Consider the following 20,054-nt stretch of genomic DNA (forward strand, 5'->3'; position numbering starts at 1 on the left):
AACTTGAGTTTAATAGAATCCTAACATAATGTTGATTACTGGATGTTTTACGTTATTATTTAAAATCGATATTATCGTGACCTTTTGTTGTTGCAGCTTCAGGGCGTCGTGTTCAGTCTGTAAATCCTGGAGGGACCTCTCTAAAGTCGACACCATACTCTGAGACTGAAAAACAACATTTAGTAAACTCTCTTAATTTTTCTTTGTATTCATTATTTCTGAATGAATACTAATATATGATAGATACTAAGAGTTGTGCTGAGAGCTGACCTTCTGGAAGTCTTCAGAGACCTGATGAATGACTGCCTGTAACTCCTGGCATTGTCCCTCCAGCTCGCTGACCCTCTTGTCTCCTTCCTCTCGGAGCAGCAGCAGTTCCTCTCTGCAGAAATACAATGACATGCACCGTTTTCTGTTTGTCCTTTCACAGCTTAGTAAATGCAAACTCACAATGCAATGCAATTTTTATATTGTTGTGTTTTTCTTACCGCTCTATTTCAAACTCAGAGTTCAGCCTGCAGCTCTCCTCATGCTGCTGCTGCAGGGATCGGAGTTTCCCTCGAGCCTCAGAGAGCCCTCTCTTTGCTGACTGAACTTCGGCCTCCTTCTGCTGGAGCTCCTGCTCCTGCTGGCTCAGCTGTTCCTCCTTCTTCAGCAACTGATGGACAGGAGAAGGAAATACATCATAGTTACAGAAAGTGCTGATACTGAACCACATGAAATGAAACCTCATCCCAACGAACCAACAGATTCAGACAGAGTCCCATCCCATGCACTGTTTCAAAACGCCTAACCCCCACTCCAGCTCATCTCCAGTTTTCAATTGAATTTGAAAAAGGGAAAAAGAAGCTGGCAAGCTAAAAAAAATGGTGTATGTCAAAACCTTCAGTTCCACACATACGCACCATGTGTTTAACTTTAGCAAGCTCCTGCTGCTGAAAGCCCTCCAGTTCATCCAGGTCATCTCTTTTCTGAAAGAGTGCTAAGCTTTGCTTCATCGACACCTCTAGCCGGGATGACAGGGTAGCCTTCTCCTACACAAACACAATAGTTTGATTTTAGTTGGTAAAAATGCACCAATGCACCGCTCATTCTCAGGATCTGTGCATGTGTGAAGAGACGCAGGAGAGTTTTCGTGTCTCTGGTGGCACCTGAGGCGATAAAGGTTACTGCGTTACTGCAGGTGTGTTTTTCTACCTCAAGCTCTGTCCTAAAAAGGTGCTAGTTTACACATGTTGGGACCAATGGGGGGACTATTCCAAGGATGCTATAAAAGCTAGAGTGAATGTTTACAACATGATGGCAGACAATGGCTGTCTTGGCACCTTGTATCACTCAGTTAACTGTTTTTAATTTAAGGTAAGGAAAATAATTATATCTCAAATAATATTACCCATCATGGACTATGCTGATGTTGTCTATCAGTGCACATCAGACACTCCCCTTACGCCTCTCAATACTGTTTTAAATTCTCTCTGTCGCTTTGTTTTACGGTGTCCACACCGAACACACCATTATGATATGATATTCAGTGTGTTTAATGTTGGAAGACCTCAATATGCTCTAGCATGCTGCTGTAACCCAGAGTATACAGCAAAATAGAAAGAGCTGGAAATATCACAGTTAGATATCCCACTACAATCCATACTGGGCAATAAAAAACAGTTTGAGAAGCATTTTGACTCTTTAAATCACTGGACAAAAGTTTCTCTGAGAACCTGGTTTAAAGAATGTAGATCAGCACTATTTCAGAGACAAACTAGACAGCTAAGATGGATTGCTTTTGACCCAGACTTTAAACCAGCAATGACTGACGGGAGGTTTAAACATTGGTATAAGGCTGGTATTACCTCTTACTGCTCAATACCCTCTAACGGTCAGCTGGACAGCTTTAAAAAAATATCTGATTTATATGGACTAGAAAAAGTTGACTTCTTCCGGTACCTGCAAATTAGAGCTTATTTCAATAAGGAGGTTAAACCTTTAGAGAAATCTGACTCTGACCTTGTTGATATCTTTGTTGATATGTACAAAGGCAAGGGCACAAGGAAGCTAGTCTCAGTTTTACACTCAAGGATTCAATCCACTAAGACACACACAACAAACAAGGTTAGATTAAAGTGGGAGAAAGAATCTGGACTTGTTATTTCTGAGGAGGATTGGCTAAATGTATGTTCTGTGCAGTCCACTTCCACCAGCTCAGGTCTTTGGAAGGATGTCTGTTGGCGTAATGTATTAAGGTATTTTGTAACTCCAAAAACAAAATGTATACAAACAGCTGAGGCTGGAAACGGTCTGTGTTGGAGGAAGTGTGGAGAACAGCTGGCAGACCACTTTCACATATTTTGGAATTGCCCAAAAATCAAGTCATATTGGGGGGGGAGTAATTAAGGCATTACAAAACATTTTTGGAGCAGGGATTGACTGCTCATTCTCATCAATTTATCTAGGTAACATCGCAGCCCACCTCTCAGTTAAGGATAAATACTTGATAAAGATTTTATTAGCAGCCAGCAAAAAGGCCGTGACACGAAAGTGGCTGCAACCCAATCCTCCAACAGAGACTGAATGGATAGAAATCGTGTCTAGTATTGAACATATGGAAAGAATGACTTACTCACTAAACCTTAGAGCAGAAAAATGTTTGCATTACTGGGAAAATGGACTGTGTACGTAGCATTGAGGGATTAATAAGCCATTACTGTATGAACTGACTGTATTTCCACAATTATAACTAAGATGTATAGATGACCTATTGTTTCTGTTTCACTGAGCTGTGCTGTCTAACTATGCCTGTTCACAAAAATAAAGTATAAAAAAAACAAAAAAGACCTCAATATGATCCGTAGATATTCAATACCATCAGTTATATAAAGTGTGTCGTGAAGGAAAATTTGATTCAGGAGAAAAAAATGCATTTAAAAAAATCGACTGTACAGGTGAATATAAATGGTTTCTTCTTTTGTAGAGAGGACAGTGGGTAGTGTAGGAAAGTGGGAGAATAACATGTGGGTAAGAGGCCACAGGCTGGAACATTTAAGTTCTTGGGTGAAAAACGAAAAAAAAGAAAACGTTTACATTTTTAAAAAATGACTAATCAATAATTGATCGTCAACATTTCCAAATATCGATCACGGAAAAATACTTCAAATTTACATCCCTAATTTACATCAATGCTTCAGACAGATGTGTAGACATCTTCACGGTTCTTGTCTGGAAATGTATTCTCTTTTTTCAACCCTGGATGTTTTTATTCATCCTCTAAGTTTCCCCTTTAGGATCCCACCAGTCACATGATACTAACATCATCGGCCTCCCGTCTCTCATGAAATCTTTCCAGAATCTTTCTTCCTGAATTCTCAAAACGGTTCTTCCTTAACTCTTGCACACACTGTACGTGTGAAGTCGGGGTGAAAAGACACACATTAATGCTTCTTAAAAGGCTGTGACTTCATTAAGCTCTCAAGTTTGGACACACCTTCTCATTCAATGGGTTTCATTTATTTAATTATTTAACATGGTAGATTAATACTGAAGACATCAGAACTATGAAATAATCTGGTTTTACCATAATCTGGATTACAACAGTAGTCAAATAGGACTATCCATTGTGTACTAACCCTACCTCTGAACAACACAACTGATGGTCTCAAACACATTAAGAAGGCAAGTCATTCTACAAATGAACTCTTGACAAGGCTCATGTTCATTAGAAACCATTCCAGGAGACCACTTCATGAAGCAGACTGAGAGAATACCAAGAGTGTGCAAAGCTGTCATGAAGGAAAAAGGGGGCTACTTTACAGAATCTAAAATATAAAACAGATTCTGCTTTGTCTAACACTTTTTGGTTCATTCAATAATTCCATATATGTTCTTTCATAGTTTTGATGTCTTTGTTATTAATCTACAGTGTTTACAATCATTAACACAAATACAAACCCTTGAATGAGAAGGTGTTTCCACACTTTTGACTGGTAGTGTATCTCTGGCTCAAAGTCAAGATCAAGTGATTATTTGCTCAGAAGTTAAGAATCTGTGAAAAGCCTTTGAAATTCAAGCTAAAATCACATGGCTGCTAAAAATCCTTCAGCTTGCCTTTCCTTTCTTTTACTCCACAAACATGCAACACTAGCAGGGTTCCCACTCTTTTCCAGAGATACTTTTCCAGGACATTTCCAGGACATTTTCAGTGACGTTTTGAAGATCTCTCAGAGATTTAAAAAAGTTTAAACTGTCTTCCTGCATGGCGATGTCTATTGTGATCAGCGATGTCTACAACTTGCGGTTTCTGTGCAGCTGTGTCGCTCCTTTTGTTCCGTTTGTTTTCACTATCAGGAGTTTGCACTCCTACTAGCTACAGTAAGGTAGCACAGACCCCGTAGCTCTCTGTCTGACTCCGCTGGTCATTCTTTAACTTAAATATAGGACTCTTTGAATCAAAAGAGCACTCCATAAGGTTAATTTACCATAAAATATAAACAATATACCCCTGTTTTCTGTGAATGCATGATTATGACCAAGTGAGGAAGAAAAGATGTGAAAAAAGTCCTGCAGCCGGACCGGTCTGTGTCGCTGTCTTTTCCAGCACATTGTTCATTCAGCTTTCAATGAATGGGGATGTGTTTTTTTAATTGTGTCAGGTCGCACGCAGTCATGTTGGAATAATTTTCCAGGACAAAATGTGATTTTCCAGGACATTTTACTTTTTCTCCCATTTTCCAGGAGTTTTCCAGTACTGGAAAACTGGTCAACTGTTTTCCAGGTTTTCCAGGGCGCGTGGGAACCCTGACTAGAGTTTGATTGGGCACAAAGACAAACCGCCTCTGAAATCATGAGCGACTGCATAGCGGTCTGAAGTGCCTCTACTTCCAGCTGTCAGCTGAGGGTTAAAGTTAATGAAGACTTTAAAAGCTTCAAACTCTTTTCTACTGTGACTGTTGACACCAGCTTTAGTATTTATCATCCATGTCATTTCTATTTTTACTTTAATCATGCTCTTCTGTTTTGATTTCACTTGATCATTCCCCACTTGACCTCTGATCTGATATCAGAATCAGAAATACTTTACTTATCTGGGAGGGAGATTTGGTAATTACAGAGCTCTTTTAAACAGTATGTAAGAAAGTCAAAATATTAAAGGCCCTGTGAAGAGTTTTGAAATGGCTGAGAAACTGACTGAAAATGATACTGATGCCTCTTTATAACCTTCAATAGCAAACAAGTCCATCAGCAGCAACACTGGCACCTTCTCTGTTGTAATTTTTAATGCCTGAAACCGCCCTGAGGGGTAGGTGTCAGACCAGATGATGGACATCTCGCTTCAGAAACAGCCTTTATTTGACTGTTTTCATGGAAAATAATCACATTGCCTGATAAAGTTGACTGTTGAACACAACAGGATGAGGCTTTAGTTGAAAACACTACTTTTGCATGTATAGGACAAGAGATAAGAGGTATCACTTTGTCCACAAGGGGGGCGCCAGAATCGATACAAAACAAAAGTTCCTCAGAGCAGCTTTAATAAAAGAGGGAATAAAATAAGACATAAATACGAATTAAATAAACTAAAATAAAGATGAAATAAAAAATATTTAAAAATTAAAATAGAAAAAATAATAATAATAATAATAATATAAAATTAAATTAAATTGAATTAAATTGAATTAAATTGAACAATAGAGTATATACAGAAGCACAGAATAGTTAGAATAATCTATGTACAAAGCGCTGGGAATGAAGGTGATATATACAAGGATGTTCAAGGGGCAGGGATATTGCACAGAGTACAGGTTATTGTTCTGTGATCAGAGGGATGAGTTGTACAATCTGATGGCCACAGGCAGGAATGACTTCCTGTGTTGTTCTGTGGTGCATTTTTATCACAAGGGCAGATCCCCTTTCAGGACCTGGGGTAGGTGCAGCCAGTCTGTATCACTTCACCTGTCATACAGGAGAGGTTTCCTGTTGACATCACTTGGGGAAGTATCCGGACATGCTCTAATTCTAGTTGTTTAGCTGCTGACAGACTGAAAGTGACGACACTCACAGCCAGCAGAACAAACTAACTGAAAGAGGTAAATCACGCCAAACATGTTGAGTGTGAATATGCTTCATGACTCATGAACTGTTGACATTCCTTCTGTTTCAGGTGTGGCAAACTGGAACACTTTTTACTTTTAACTTTTTGATAAAGCTTATAGTTAGAGCTGGATACGGCTTGGACCAGGTCTTAGTTATGCTGCAATAGGCTTAGACAGACACACTGGGATCCTGTCTCTCCCTCTCTCTCCTCTCTCTGCCTGTCTCTTACTTTAACTCTCCCTGTCCCATCAAAGTTACTAACCATAGACCTTTCTGGAGTCCCTGAGCTCCCTTGTCTCGTAGGTTCCAGACTCCAGCTGCTACAACTACTACTATCCGTCTCACCACTATCATCTCTCTCTCTAATTTACAGTCTATGGCTCAGACTGACACACTGGGATCCCATCTTTCCCTCTCCCTGTCCCATTAAAGTTACTAACCATAGACCTTTCTAGAGTCCCTGAGCTCCCTTGTCTCGTAGGTTCCTCTGGATCTCTGCTGCTGTAGACATGTCAGACTCCAGCTGCTACAACTACTACTATCAGTCTCACCACTATCATCTCTCTCTCTCTTCATCTCCCTCTATCCCTCTCTGTCCAACACGGTAGGTCTCATCAGATGTGTGTCTAACATGAGTCTGGTCCTGCTGGAGGTTTCTGCCTGTTAAAGGAAGTTTGTCCTTGCCACTGTAACTTGCTAAATGCTGCAAAGTGCTCTGCTCATGGTGGATTAAGATGAGATCAGACTGAGTCCTGTCTGTAAGATGGGACTGGATCTAATCCTGTCTTGATGTTGGGTCTTTGTTAATAATAGAACATAGAGTACAGTCTAGACCTGCTCTGTTTGGAAAGAGTCTAAGGATAACATTTGTTGGGATTTGGCACTATGTAAATAAAGATTAATAAAAATGTACCTGTTCCACCGCAGCAACTTTTTCCATCCACTCCTGCAAATAGAGAGTAACCTGAGATCAGTATGTCAGCCATGAAACAGGACAGTACGACGGTGACACAGAGAGAGTCTCTCACCTGATCCTTCTTCTCCAGAGCTGAAGCCATCCCCTCTGTGAGCTTGGCTCTGCTGGCCTGGTGAGACTCGTTCTGGTCCTGTAGTTTCTTTATAGATACTGGGCAGTGAAAGTGAGAGATAAAAAAAAAGGAGATAGGGAAAGATGGAAGCCATATAGAGAGGTTTGTATGCAATCAAAGAGAACAGAAATATTAAAAAAGCACATGAACCGTTAGTAGCTGTGAAGAGTTAGAGGCCGGTTAAGAGGTGTGTTCATCCCAGAGGAAAAGAGAGGCAGAGACAAGCAATGCACGGAAAGTGGAGGAGTTTGTGAAAGCTAGCACTGCAACAGCATAGTGAAGAAAATGAAAGAAATCCACCCTGCATACAACCTCGAGCTGCATGTCCAGCACAAAACCACAAGATGAGGATTTCACTCTCCTTCTAGTCTGAGTGATCCTTCAAAATAAACCTCAACAATGTGTAGATCTGTGGGATGACTAGCTTGGGGAGGTGCGAGTGGTGAAGCTGCATCATTACACCTTGATGTGACACTATAGACTTTTAGAAACAGTTAATACTACATGCTTTAACACAATCACTTCTTTGCTTAGAGTCAACAAGATGCATCCCTAGTGAAGAAAAAGTTTGGACACTTTGTAAAATATTGATAAAGACAGAACTTGATCGCTTCAAATCATTTAAACTCTTTGAAAATGAACCTAGTTTCACGTTTTTGTAGTGCAAAGACAAAGTATCAAATGTTGAAACTACATTTTAAAGTTTTCTGAAAAACATATGCTCATTTTAAAGTTGATGCCAGCAACATGCAGAGGTGGGTAGAGTAAACCGAAACAGTACTCAAGTAAAAGTAGTTACTTTCTAATGATGTTACTCAAGCAGAAGTAAGAGTACTCATAGAAATAAGTACTTGAGTAAGAGTAAATAAGTACCTAAAAAAAAACTACTCAAGTAGTGAGTAACTTGTGAGTAGTATCATATATAAGATTGTATTGTATTGGAAATGCTAATAACAATGTGAAGTGCACACTGCCTTTAATAAAGTGACATAAATAGGAAAATGCCAAAATAAATGCTGTTAGGCATGGTTTACTTTCAAACATTAAAGAAAGAGAAGCTGCACTGTGCTCAAACTAATGTACCCACTTTCATTTTTTAAAACAAGCTAGAACTTCAAACTGTGTCTGAGATGTGATCAGAACTCCAGAACATTAATACTCCAACATCACAATTCAAAATATATCTATGCCTTCCAAACTTTCTTTTTTAACCTTTAACTTACTTTCAGTACATCTTACTTAAAAACAGAACTTGAAAGTGCTTAAACATAGAACCCTAAAGTGTTTAAAAAGGCCTGAACTCAGTCCTGAAGAATCTCTCTGAGGTGACTGTTGAGCTTCAGAAGCAGCTGTTTTTATTAGCATGCTACCTTACTGCTCTTATAAGTTACTTTAGATTACTTTACAACATTTCTAACATGCTTTTAAGATTTAATGTTAACCAGTATGATCCTTAGCTTACCTAACTGATTACTCACTATAACATGTTTTTAAGATTTAATATTAACCAGTATGATCCTTACCTAACTGATAACTCATCATGACATGTTTTTAAGATTTAATGTTAACCAGTATGATCCTTACCTAACTGATAACTCACCATGACATGTTTTTAAGATTTAATGTTAACCAGTATGATCCTTACCTAACTGATAACTCACTATAACATGTTTTTAAGATTTAATGTTAACCAGTATGATCCTTACCTAACTGATAACTCACCATGACATGTTTTTAAGATTTAATATTAACCAGTATGATCCTTACCTAACTGATAACTCACCATGACATGTTTTTAAGATTTAATATTAACCAGTATGATCCTTACCTAACTGATAACTCACCATGACATGTTTTTAAGATTTAATATTAACCAGTATGATCATTAGCTTACCTAACTGATAACTAACTATAACATGCTTTTAAGATTTAATATTAACCAGTTTGACCTTTAGCTTACCTAACTGATAACTCACCATGACATGTTTTTAAGATTTAATTGTTCTATAAGCTCAAGATTTCCACCGTATAGACAAAGTAAGCAGCGCATAATGTGACTGTTTCTCCTCGTCATTTAGAAGTTATGAGAGAGTCTGAATGTTGGGTACAGGGTAAACATGTTCCTCCAAAGGGGACGCAGGTATAACGCAGCCTCTCTCCCCAGCTGTAGGTGGAGGAGGGGGCGGAGCTACTTCTCCGTGCATTCAGTGTTGAGGCTATTTATAGCTCTGGATCAGAAGGTGCTAAATGAGAGATCGGCTGAGTATAAAACATATAAAATGAAGAACAAAAGGAACGGTAAAAGTAGCGACTGGACCATAGACTGTAAAAAATACTGGACTGGACAGCCCAATGTAACAAAGTAAAAGTACATATTTTTTAACATAAATGTACTTGAGTAGGAGTAAAAAAGTACTCTGCAAAACAAATACTCTCAGAAGTACAATTTTTTTTTAAAACTACTCAAGTACATGTAACAGAGTAAATGTAACTCGTTACTACCCACCTCTGGCAACATGTTTCAAAAAAGTCGGGACAGGGACAACCAAACACTGAGAAAACAAACACCTAATGGAACATGGTCAACTAATGAGGTTCATTTGCATCAGGTAAACGAAAAACAAAAGCTTGATGTCTGTGATCTTCAGACCCTCAGCCAGCACTGCAGTAAAAACAGACGTGACTCTATAGTGGAAATTGCTGCATGGGCTCACAATCAATTTGAGAAACCATCTTCAGTGAACAGAGTCCACAAATGCAGGTCCAAACTGAACCATGCAAAGTGGAAACTATGTATAAACACACCCCGAGCCTGTTTGAGGTGGAGTGAGGGGAAAACTGTCCTGTGGTCTGATGGATCAAAATCTGACATTCTTTTTAGAAATCATGGACGCTGTGTCCTCCACTCTAAAGAGGAGAGGGACCACCCGGCTTGTTATCAGCTCACAGCTCAAAGTTCAGCTTGATGGTATGGGGATTATAGGAGTCCATGGTATGGGCAGTGGTGGTTCTAGACCAATTTTACTGGGGGGGCCAGGCTGGGGCCAAGGGTGATGACAGAGGGACACATTCAACCCTGACAAAAGAGACTGAGAAGGGCGAGGACCGGCTGAGAACAAACTGGCAAAACATCAGTGCATCCCTATATACTAGACATATATACTACTGTGTACTAGATCAACATGCAGACTGACAGCAGCTGATTGGCTGTTTACACTCAACATGAGTCCCTTAGCGCTCTAAGGGACTGGAACCAAGTGCATGTGTTCCGCCTGTAACATGGCCGCAATCCCGAAGCTTTTTTTATCTCGTTTAATATTTGTTTGGTGTGAAGGGGGGGCCACAGGGGGGTCCAGGTTCAGTTTTACAGGGGCACTGGCCCCTGTTGGCCCCTCCCCAGAACCGCCACTGGGCATGGGTAGCTGCCATGAAGGCCCCATTAATTCTGAACAATATATACAGGTTTAGAAGCAACATATGCTGCCGTCCAGACAATGACGTCTCCAGGAAGACCAGACTCAGTCCCTAGAGTCAGAAGGAAACATGGTGAAGCAGCGTTTAGTCATCATGCACCACATATCTGAACACACTCCCTGAAAGCTGCAGGTCCGCTCCAACTCTCACCTCTTTTAAATCAAAGACTATGACCTTTTTATTTGCCACTGCCTTCCTATCTTAGCTCATTTTAACTCACTTTAAATTCAAATTTTAATTCTATCTTTTTATATATTTGTAATTTTCCTTTTCTTTTCTATGTTTTATTTGTCATCTTAATTGTGTTCTTTTATGCTTGTCTGATGGTTTCAAATGCTTTTAATGTTTTAATGTAAAGCACATTAAGTTGCCCTCATGTATGAAATGTGCTATACGAATAAAGCTTCCTCGCCTTGCCTTACATATTTCAGGAAGACAACGCCAAACCACATTCTGCATGTATTACAACAGCAAGGCTCTGTAGTAGAAGAGTCCAGGTGCTGAACTGGCCTGCCTGCAGTCCTGACTTGTCCCCCTTTGAAAACATTTGGAGTAGGGCTTGGCGATAATTCAATAATTATTGGGATACTATTTTTCTCAATATAAATATAACAAATGTCAGGTAACATTTGATAGAAATAAACCTGTAATTACACCCGCCCACTGGAAAGGGAGGGGGCGCTACTGTGCCTTAGAAGCTAGTTGCCACCACATGTTGGATGGAAGAAAGTGGCAGCATTGAACAGCCAATCATGTCGCTGGGTTAGAGGTAGGCGGGGCTTAAAGACGCTTGGAGCTGAATGTAAACACAGACGAAACGTGCGACAGCGACACTGAAGAATACTTAAAACCTACCAGATCAAAGCAGAGTCGTTAGTCTGACACTGAGTGACCTCGGCTTTTACTATTAACTAAACACACTTCATTAAATAAACTTTCAGAATGCAGGCAGGAATGGGAAAGCTCCATTAATTGGCCTCAAAGCATCACATTTTGAATAAAACCATAACATTTTGTAGTTTCAACATTTGATTTGTTGTCTTTGCATTTCTTTGACCCTGAGGTTGTTCATCCATCCATCTTTTCCTGCATCTCAGATTTTCTAAACGTGTGGGTATATCACTATTTCAGATTATTAATGACATTTGTAAAGATATCTTAGACATCATAGATGCATGCTGTTAAAATAAGATCTATGGAGGCACTGCTATGCTCAGTTCAGCCTATAACAATCCTCGGTTTAATATTGACAGCTCAACTGATGTCACAATCATCACAAGAGCAAAGACAATCGGATACGAGGAGCCAGATGAACCTGTTTCTCCTCCGGCTGCACAAAAGCCCAGAATGCACCACAGCCTTCAGCCATGTTCACATTTAAATGAAGGGTGTGTCGCTAAAACTAAACGTCAATGCTGCAGCAGCTAGATCCTCTGTGTGTCTAACAGGCGTAATGATTTTAATCCCATCTATGGTTACCTCACATTTAAGGAAACTACAGTCTGTTGAGGAAATGAAGGACAAATAGAAACACCACCAACATCACAGACGGTGCACGAAACACTCCAAATTAAAAGTCTAAAGAACTCAAATATCTGAGGGTGGATTTTTAGATTCAAAAGAAAAAAGCATTCAGCGCTTCCAAAGCAGATCTCTAAAGCTCATACGTTTAGCAGCTGGGATACAAAGAATGATCTCAACAGGAGGAAGTGATGGCACATCAGGTGATAACTACGAGAGCTGACAGACAGATGACAGAGAGGAGCCTAACTGGGAGGAGAGTAAAGGTACGTACAATCCTGATGCTTTTCTAACGCAATTTCAAGCTTGTCCTTGGTCTTCTGCATAATTCGTAGCTGCTCAGCGTAGTCTAGTGTCAGGAGGGAGGGAGGGAGGGAGGGAGGGAGGGAGGTTGACAGTATGATAGGAGGGGGGGATCAGCAAGTCACACACACAAAAACACACAAACACACAAACACACAAAACACAAACGGACAAATGATGATGGTAAAGAGAGGCGGGAGAGAAAGTGAACAAAGGAGAGGGAGAAAGCAAAAGGAAAAACATGGTTGAGAAATAATGGAAGGTAAAACTATTCAATGATTTTCTTGACTGAGAAAACCATGCTGGAGAACGAGACACCTTTAACCTGAGTCACAAAAGACGCCCAGAGGAAACAAGAGGTTTTAAACTCTAAGAACGTCTCACACATCTAACAAACACATATTAGACATTAAGACACATTCTGTATTTTTAAAAATATACAAATCAACAAACACAAGAAAAATAACATCCTGTGTGCTGCACTTTGCAACATGTACATGCAGGGCAGGTTAATAACTGCATGTCACGGACAAATTCTGACAGATCCGTCTCAGCACTGGACCCGCACTGGATCTGATAGGTTTCTATTCTAGTCAATGTGTTAACTTCCACTGGATCCGCTCCGTTGCGTTCCGTCAGATCGGAGCCCTCCGGATCAGATACACAAGACTTCTATTTGTGCCGGATGCCGGAGCACGACGCTTCAATCTCAACAGAGCAGATGGAGCGGGACAGGAAGTCAGGTTTCACCAAAACAAAATGAAAACATCCGGTTAATTTTCAGAATAAAACACTCTGTGTTATCACCAGATCGTATTTCACTTAACTACAACAACAAACCAAAGTCATGATGAGCGGAGCCAGGCCTGGAGTCAACAGGTCAGAGGTTTTCAGAGGACCAGAAAGACAACATGGATGAGGAGAGGAGGAGGAGAATCCTTGATTCAGTGATTACCGCAGGGGAAACCTCGGTCACATGACTCCAGCTGTCCGACGGTCCTGCTCCGTGATGCGTTCCAAAAATGCAACCAGTGGGTGTTGACGGACGAGAGAGAACGGAGCCTTGCCTTGATGGAAGTCTTGCGTGTCCAATCCGGAGAACTCCGACCTGCCGGATCAGAGATGCAGCCGGAACGCAACGGAACGGATCCAGTGGAAGTTAACACATTGACTAGAATAGAAACCTATCAGATCCAGTGCTGTGACGGATGTGAGACGCAGCTGGAGATGGACCGGAGACAGATCTGGTGGAATTTGGCCGTATGCATCTCAGGCACAAACTCAGTATCATGTTAAAAAACTGAAACTGATTTAAAGTGACAGTGTCGACCAAACTTCAGAAATGCAACTGCACAAGGACTTCTAAATGAGACTCCGACGGTTACATAAACCAGCTTTAACCAGTCCCTGAAGGGGTCTGGTCAGCCTCAATTTTCATGATTACTTAGTTCAAGTGAGACCAAAATTTAGGGTTTGCACTCTCACATGATTGAATGTGATTTGACTGACCGACTGTTACGATTCATCTCTCATAGACCTGTGAATTACTGGTGAAAGATGCTCTCGTGTCTACATTCCTCTGGTTCTGTGAGCCGACCTCCCCCGAGAGCTACAGTCCACATCACTCCAGTTGCTTCACCTGAGTCTGACAGGATGTACCTGATAGCTTTGCCTCCAGCTTGCGTATCTGGTCGTTCCTCCTGAGCAGCTGGGCTGGCAGGTCGTCCCTGGAGCTGCTGCCATCAGAAGCCTGAACACACACACACACAAAGAGAGAGATATGTATCTCAGTATTCACACAGTCCACAGAGGAATTTAAAGCAAACCTCTGAAAAATGATGCTCCTTCATTGAGCTCCAGCTCTCTGAGACCCTAAACGACAGAGGAGTCAAACATTTTGAAATCAAAAGGCACACATCTGATATTTAAAATCACACAACTTCTTTAATAAACTGCTGTTGTGGTTCATCGACTCAGCCAATCAGCTCATGGAGGAATGAAAACATGTGAAATAAATTGGGAAGTTACCGTTGATACAATCTGGTGCAGCGGAAACTGAGTGTTCATGGCACCAGAAACACAATGTTGCATATCAGCTGGCTGTATTGCTACTCAGAGACTTCTCTAAATTATTTAGTCAAGTGCAACTGAGACAGCACAACAGCCTCAGGATAGCTTGGCTAACAGGGGAGGGGTTGCACAACTACCACTGTTAGCTTCCCTGAACGTAGCTTTAACCACGAATATTGATTTCCTTTAAAACGGACAAGACATCATGAGTGAAAAATAAAATATGGCAAACTGATTAAAGAATGAGCAGACACAACCGAAGAAGAAGAAGAAGAAGAAGAAGAAGAAGAAGAGAGAAGAAGAAGAAGAAGAAGAAGAAGAAGAAGAAGAAGAAGAAGAAGAAGAAGAAGAAGAAGAAGAAGAAGAAGAAGAAGAAGAAGAAGAAGAAGAAGAAGAAGAAGAAGAAGAAGAAGAAGAAGAAGAAGAAGAAAGAGACAGAGTAATACACAGACAGGGTTGGCTGTAAGCGTTGTCTGCAGGAGCATCAACAGGGTGTCACGTTTCACCGGTCAGCCCAAAGACTGTAACACAGTCTCCTCTCTATATGCAACAGATACAACAGAGACCAACCAACCTTTCAACCTCATCTTATAGTAAAGTCAGTGTGTAGCAGTGTTGACAGACAGCATGTGTTTTTTTGATGTGTGCAGTCCACAGACTGTATAAATAATGGACGTAGTATCCGTGACGTCACCCATCAGTTTCTGAAGCGCTGTTTTGGAGCAAATCGTCGCGTGGGAGCCATATTGGAAATGCTGAACTTAATCAAATAGTGTGAGGTAAAGAGGCGGGGTTTGAGCCTCCTCACCAACAGCTACAGTGTTCCCGCCTGTCAATCAAGTCAGCTGTGCCCTTATTTGGGCAAAACTTGTAATCTTAATATCTTTGAAATTGCCGCGTTGTGAAAAAATTCACCCCCTGTACAGTGTGTGCCGATAGAGAAATGAGCTATCCAGACTACACTTGTTTTTTTGGACCAGGCTGTAAACATGTTTATATCTGCTTTAAAGATCGTCTTTTTTGAATTGGTGTGTATGTGGTTTTCTGGTATTTCCGGAGCAAGCCTCAAGTGGACATCTGAGACACTGCAGTTTTTAACAGTTCTGCATTGACTTCAATTCTTGCAGTCGGAGGTTGCCATTTGGCGCAGTTATTAAAAGGTTTTTATAAATCATATGAAGAAGAAAAAAACTCCGGGGATATTTTGGAAATGGTGACACCACTTATTTTGTCTGAGAAAGTGATCTGACTGCACGACTATGATCCTCTCAGCATGGTCTGCCGCATGTGTTACAGACAAGGGAGAAGTTCCGTTGGCTGGTGGTGAGGCTTTCAGCAGAGTGTCTGCCCCCTGGTGGCTGTCTGCAGTATAGGTCAAAAAATCTGTCTCCTCCATTCATTTGAATGGAGGAGCAGTCAAACTTTAAAAAATAAATACACGTCGGACGAATGTTTCTCACATCCGTATGCTGTGGTGATATGTAGTTAGTATTTGACTGTTTTGTGTTCAAGTCCTCTTTTTTCTGAAAAGTTTCTTTTTCGTTAGTTATTAGAGGTTAAAAACGGGGTTTTACTTCCTGTTTCCTTTGATTCACAGCCGCCGTGGAGTGAAACTTTAAAGGACACAGCGTCTTGTGACCAAGCGGCAAACTCCGGTCTCAAACGATGAAGCCAATGCGGAAGTGATATAAACTGCAATACATCGAGAATCCGCTTGAGGCTGGCTGCAGAAACACCGGAAACTACATAGATATGAATGGGAAAAAGACGATCTTTGCAGCATTAATAAACATGTTTACAGCCTGGTTCAAAAAACGGCTTGGCCCTATGAAGCTAATCTCTCTAATGGCACACACTGTACGGGGGGTGAATTTTTTTCTAACGTGACGGTTCAGAAGATATTAGGATTACGAGTTTTGCCCAAATAAGGACATGACTGACGTGACTCCCGGTCGGGAACACACAGCCATTGGCTAAGAGGCTCACACTACGTCACACTCTGCCTGGTTGAGTTCCGCATTACCAATATGGCTGCTGCCGTCGATTTGCTTCAAAACAGCTCTCAGGAACAGATGGGTGACGTCACGGATACTACGTCCATATTTTATACAGTCTATGCTTGTGACGCTACGCTATAGGGCGGAGCTTATTACAGTGGCTTCAGAAGCTCTGGCTGCACAATGGCGGCGCCCAGGAGCGGGATTTTTTGGCTTCAGAACCGTACAACGGGAAGAGGCGGAGCAACACTGTCCATTTTTATTTACAGTCTATGGTTACAGAGCATCACAGCAAAGCTAACAGTGCAGTAGCAGCATGAATGGATCTATTTTCAGTGTAGTTCCTAGGTTCTTTCCAAGCAGCAACCTCTGGTCTAAAAACATGGGGCCAATGTGGAAGTGTTAAAAACTGCAGTTCATTGAGGATCCACTTGAGGCTGGCTCCGGAAGTACCGGAAACCACATACACACCCATTTACAGCCTGGTACAAACAACAAATAGTCTAGATATCTCATTTCTTGATCGGCACACTGTACGGGGGGTGAATTTTTTCCTAACGTAGCAATTTTGAAGATACTTAGATTACTAGTTTTCCATTATGAGAGGGGACACAGCTGACTTGATTGAAAGGCGAGAACAATGTAGCTGTTGGCAAGGAGGCTCAAACCCTGCCTCTTTACCTCACATTCGCTCGACAGCAGTTATGTTGAGTTCAGCATTTCCAATATGGCTGCCGCTGATGATTGGCCTCAAAACAGCGCTTCAGGAATAGACGGGTGACGTCACGGATACTACGTCCATATTTATACACTCTGTGGTTCTTTCATAATGGGGTCTTTATTTTCAATCAATGAGTATGATCTGAAATATCTCTGCACACATCAGGCTTATACTTTTTAAGAGTAGGCTTAAAACTTTCCTTTTTGATAAAGCTTATAGTTAGAGCTGGATCAGGCTTGGACCAGCTTTTGTCATGCTGCTATAGGCCTAGACTGCCGGGGGAACTGGCACACAGACACACTGGGATCCTAGCTCACCCCCTTCCCCCCAACCCCCTCATCACTTACTTTAACTCTGCCTGTCCCATTAAAGTTACTAACCATAGACCTTTCTGGAGTCCCTGAGCTCCCTTGTCTCGTAGATTCCTCTGAGCTGCCGTAGACGTCCTCCTGCTGCGGACGATCTGGACTCCAGCTGATACAGACGTGCTGGACTCCAGCGGCAACAGCTCCTACGACTCGTCTCATCACTATCACTTCTCTCTCTTACTCCCCTCTATCCCTCTTTTCAGACCCAACTCAGTCGAGGCATGATGGCTGTCTAACATGAGTCTGGTTCTGCTCAAGGTTTCTGCCTGTTAAAGGAAGTTTTTCCTCTCCGCTGTAACTAGCTAAATACTGCGATGTACAATGCTCATGATGGATTAAGGTGGGGTCAGACTGAGTCTTATCCTGTCTTGGCGTGGGGTCTCTGTTCATAATTTGACATAGAGTGGTCTAGACCTCCTATGTTTGTAAAAGCGTCTTGAGATAACGTTTGTTGTGATTTGGCGCTATACAAATAAAGATTGATTGATTGATTGATACAAGAATATCCTCTGAGTTGAGTACTTACTGCTTTACATCCGTCCTGCTACTGATGGACGTGCACATTGCATTGATTGGATTCAGATTCCTGTCCTGCCTGTGACGCTCCAGTCAGAGCAAAAATCTCCTCTTTCTGAGTCCAACAAGAAGCTGCTTGTTCTACTTAACCTTAAAGACTAATAAAGATTTACTGGGTATAAAGATTTGGTGTCGAGCAAACTGTAAAAGAGGTCAAATAAAAATAAAGCATGCCATTAGGCTGGCAGTGATTTCACAGAGTACTTACAAAGTCATCCCCTGAGTCTGCCCCCATTGAAGTGATGGATTCCTTGCTGATGGTGCGTGGTATACGAACGCCGCTCCGAGGCGCTGTGGCCGCCTCCTCAGCGATCTTCTTCTTCAGCTTGGCAAACATGTCTTCTCTCTTTTAGTGTCTCTTTATGCGTGCGACGTGCAGTTTGTGGAGAGGACGTATCTTCATCCGATGCATGGAGTTTATGGCTGCTCGCCGTGAGGACTGAAACAGAGCCGCGTCCTGAAGCAGTAACACTCAAAACTGGTTTGCAGGGGTAGTTCCATCGTGTGGTATCTGGGGGAGACGAGCGAAATGAAGAATTAGAATGCAAAGTTGACACAAGCAGTTACATTTTTACAATGAGCCCCTTATCTGATAATACAAACTGTTCCTACAGGATAAAGTGCTGGAAAGTTTAGACTGTAGTGGTTTATGTATCCAATCCTTCCTGGTAAAAAAGAACCCTTTAATATTTAGTCTATGCATCTCACAGAGTCAAATATTTGTGGCTCCTGACCTATGCAGGAGTGGACTGAAGTAAACATAAATTAAATCCTTTAGTCACCCTTTCTGTCCCCACTAAATACTCATTCAATTCTTTCATTCTGTCCCCACTAAACAAATCCACTTCTAAAGAATCCTGACACACACAAGAAAATTTGACGATATCACCCCCGGTTCTCAAACACTTCATTGGCTCCCCATTCAATACAGATTCACTTTCAGAATCCTATAATTAGTCCATAAAGCACTCAATGGTTCAGCTTCCTAGTACATCTCTGACTTGCTCACAGGCTATAACCCGACCTGGACCCTGAGGTCATCAGGGGGAAGACTTTTAAGTGTACTCAGAGTCAGATCAAAGTCTGGTGAAGCGGCCTTCAGCTACTGTGGTCCTTCTCCCTAGAACAAACTATCTGCTGACCTAAGACCATCACTACTGTCTCTACTTCTAAAACAAAACCTCAACACATTGAGGCAACACTTGCTCTTAGTTTGATTGCTGTGTTTGATGTTTGTTGGGTGTATCTATTGTTTTTCATGTTTTTATTCTGAAGCACATTGAGCTCACGTGTAAGGCTTACCTGCTTTATAAATTAAACTGCTATTGCTACAACTTTTATTAAAGCATCCTGCAGATGTTATATTACTATGCATCATTTTTTAACTTCAAAAACAGAATGGCAACACATACAGTTGTGCTCATAAGTTTACATACTCTGGCAGAATTTGTGATTTTTTTTGGGGGGGGGCATTTTTCAGAGAATATGAATGATAAGAGAAAACCTTTTTTTCACTCATGGTTAGTGGATTGGTGAAGCCATTTATTGTCAAACAACTATGTTTACTCTTTTTTTTAAATCATAATAACAGTGAGTTTTGGTTTCTGCTCTTCTGGCTCAGGCCAGGGTGGTGGTGGTGGTGGTTCAGACCACTCGTCCCCCTCATCATAGTCTTCCTCTTCTGATGAGGACATGGTGTATGTACAGGTGGAGGAATGTAGCCTGGCTACTCGCCGGGCACTTTGTACAATGACAACAGAGACTACCCAAGAAATCATACATTCTGCCAGGGTATGTAAACTTATGAGCACAACTGTAAATCTTCCATGCTTGATTCTGTATGGACTCAAAA

At 41.3% G+C, this 20,054-nt stretch overlaps 1 protein-coding gene across 4 annotated transcripts in view; it reads right to left on the bottom strand.

The window, feature by feature from the left end:
* golga1 (golgin A1) overlaps positions 1 to 20,054 on the bottom strand; it is a 46,261-nt gene that overhangs the window by 25,336 nt on the left and 871 nt on the right. Inside the window, exons 2-10 of one of the 4 annotated variants that reach the window (XM_034692120.1) lie at positions 18,411 to 18,713; positions 14,130 to 14,220; positions 12,442 to 12,516; positions 7,113 to 7,210; positions 6,998 to 7,030; positions 906 to 1,034; positions 489 to 658; positions 271 to 382; positions 82 to 165 (exon numbers count right to left, since the gene is read on the bottom strand). In XM_034692120.1, the coding sequence (XP_034548011.1) occupies positions 82 to 165; positions 271 to 382; positions 489 to 658; positions 906 to 1,034; positions 6,998 to 7,030; positions 7,113 to 7,210; positions 12,442 to 12,516; positions 14,130 to 14,220; positions 18,411 to 18,539 (921 nt within the window). In that variant the 5' untranslated portion in view covers positions 18,540 to 18,713. The remainder of the gene's footprint in view (positions 1 to 81; positions 166 to 270; positions 383 to 488; positions 659 to 905; positions 1,035 to 6,997; positions 7,031 to 7,112; positions 7,211 to 12,441; positions 12,517 to 14,129; positions 14,221 to 18,410; positions 18,714 to 20,054) is intronic. The other 3 variants (XM_034692121.1, XM_034692122.1, XM_034692123.1) reach the window with 3 other exon arrangements.

This window comes from Notolabrus celidotus, chromosome 9 (genome assembly GCF_009762535.1).
Source record: "Notolabrus celidotus isolate fNotCel1 chromosome 9, fNotCel1.pri, whole genome shotgun sequence".
NCBI classification, from domain to species: Eukaryota; Metazoa; Chordata; class Actinopteri; order Labriformes; family Labridae; genus Notolabrus; species Notolabrus celidotus.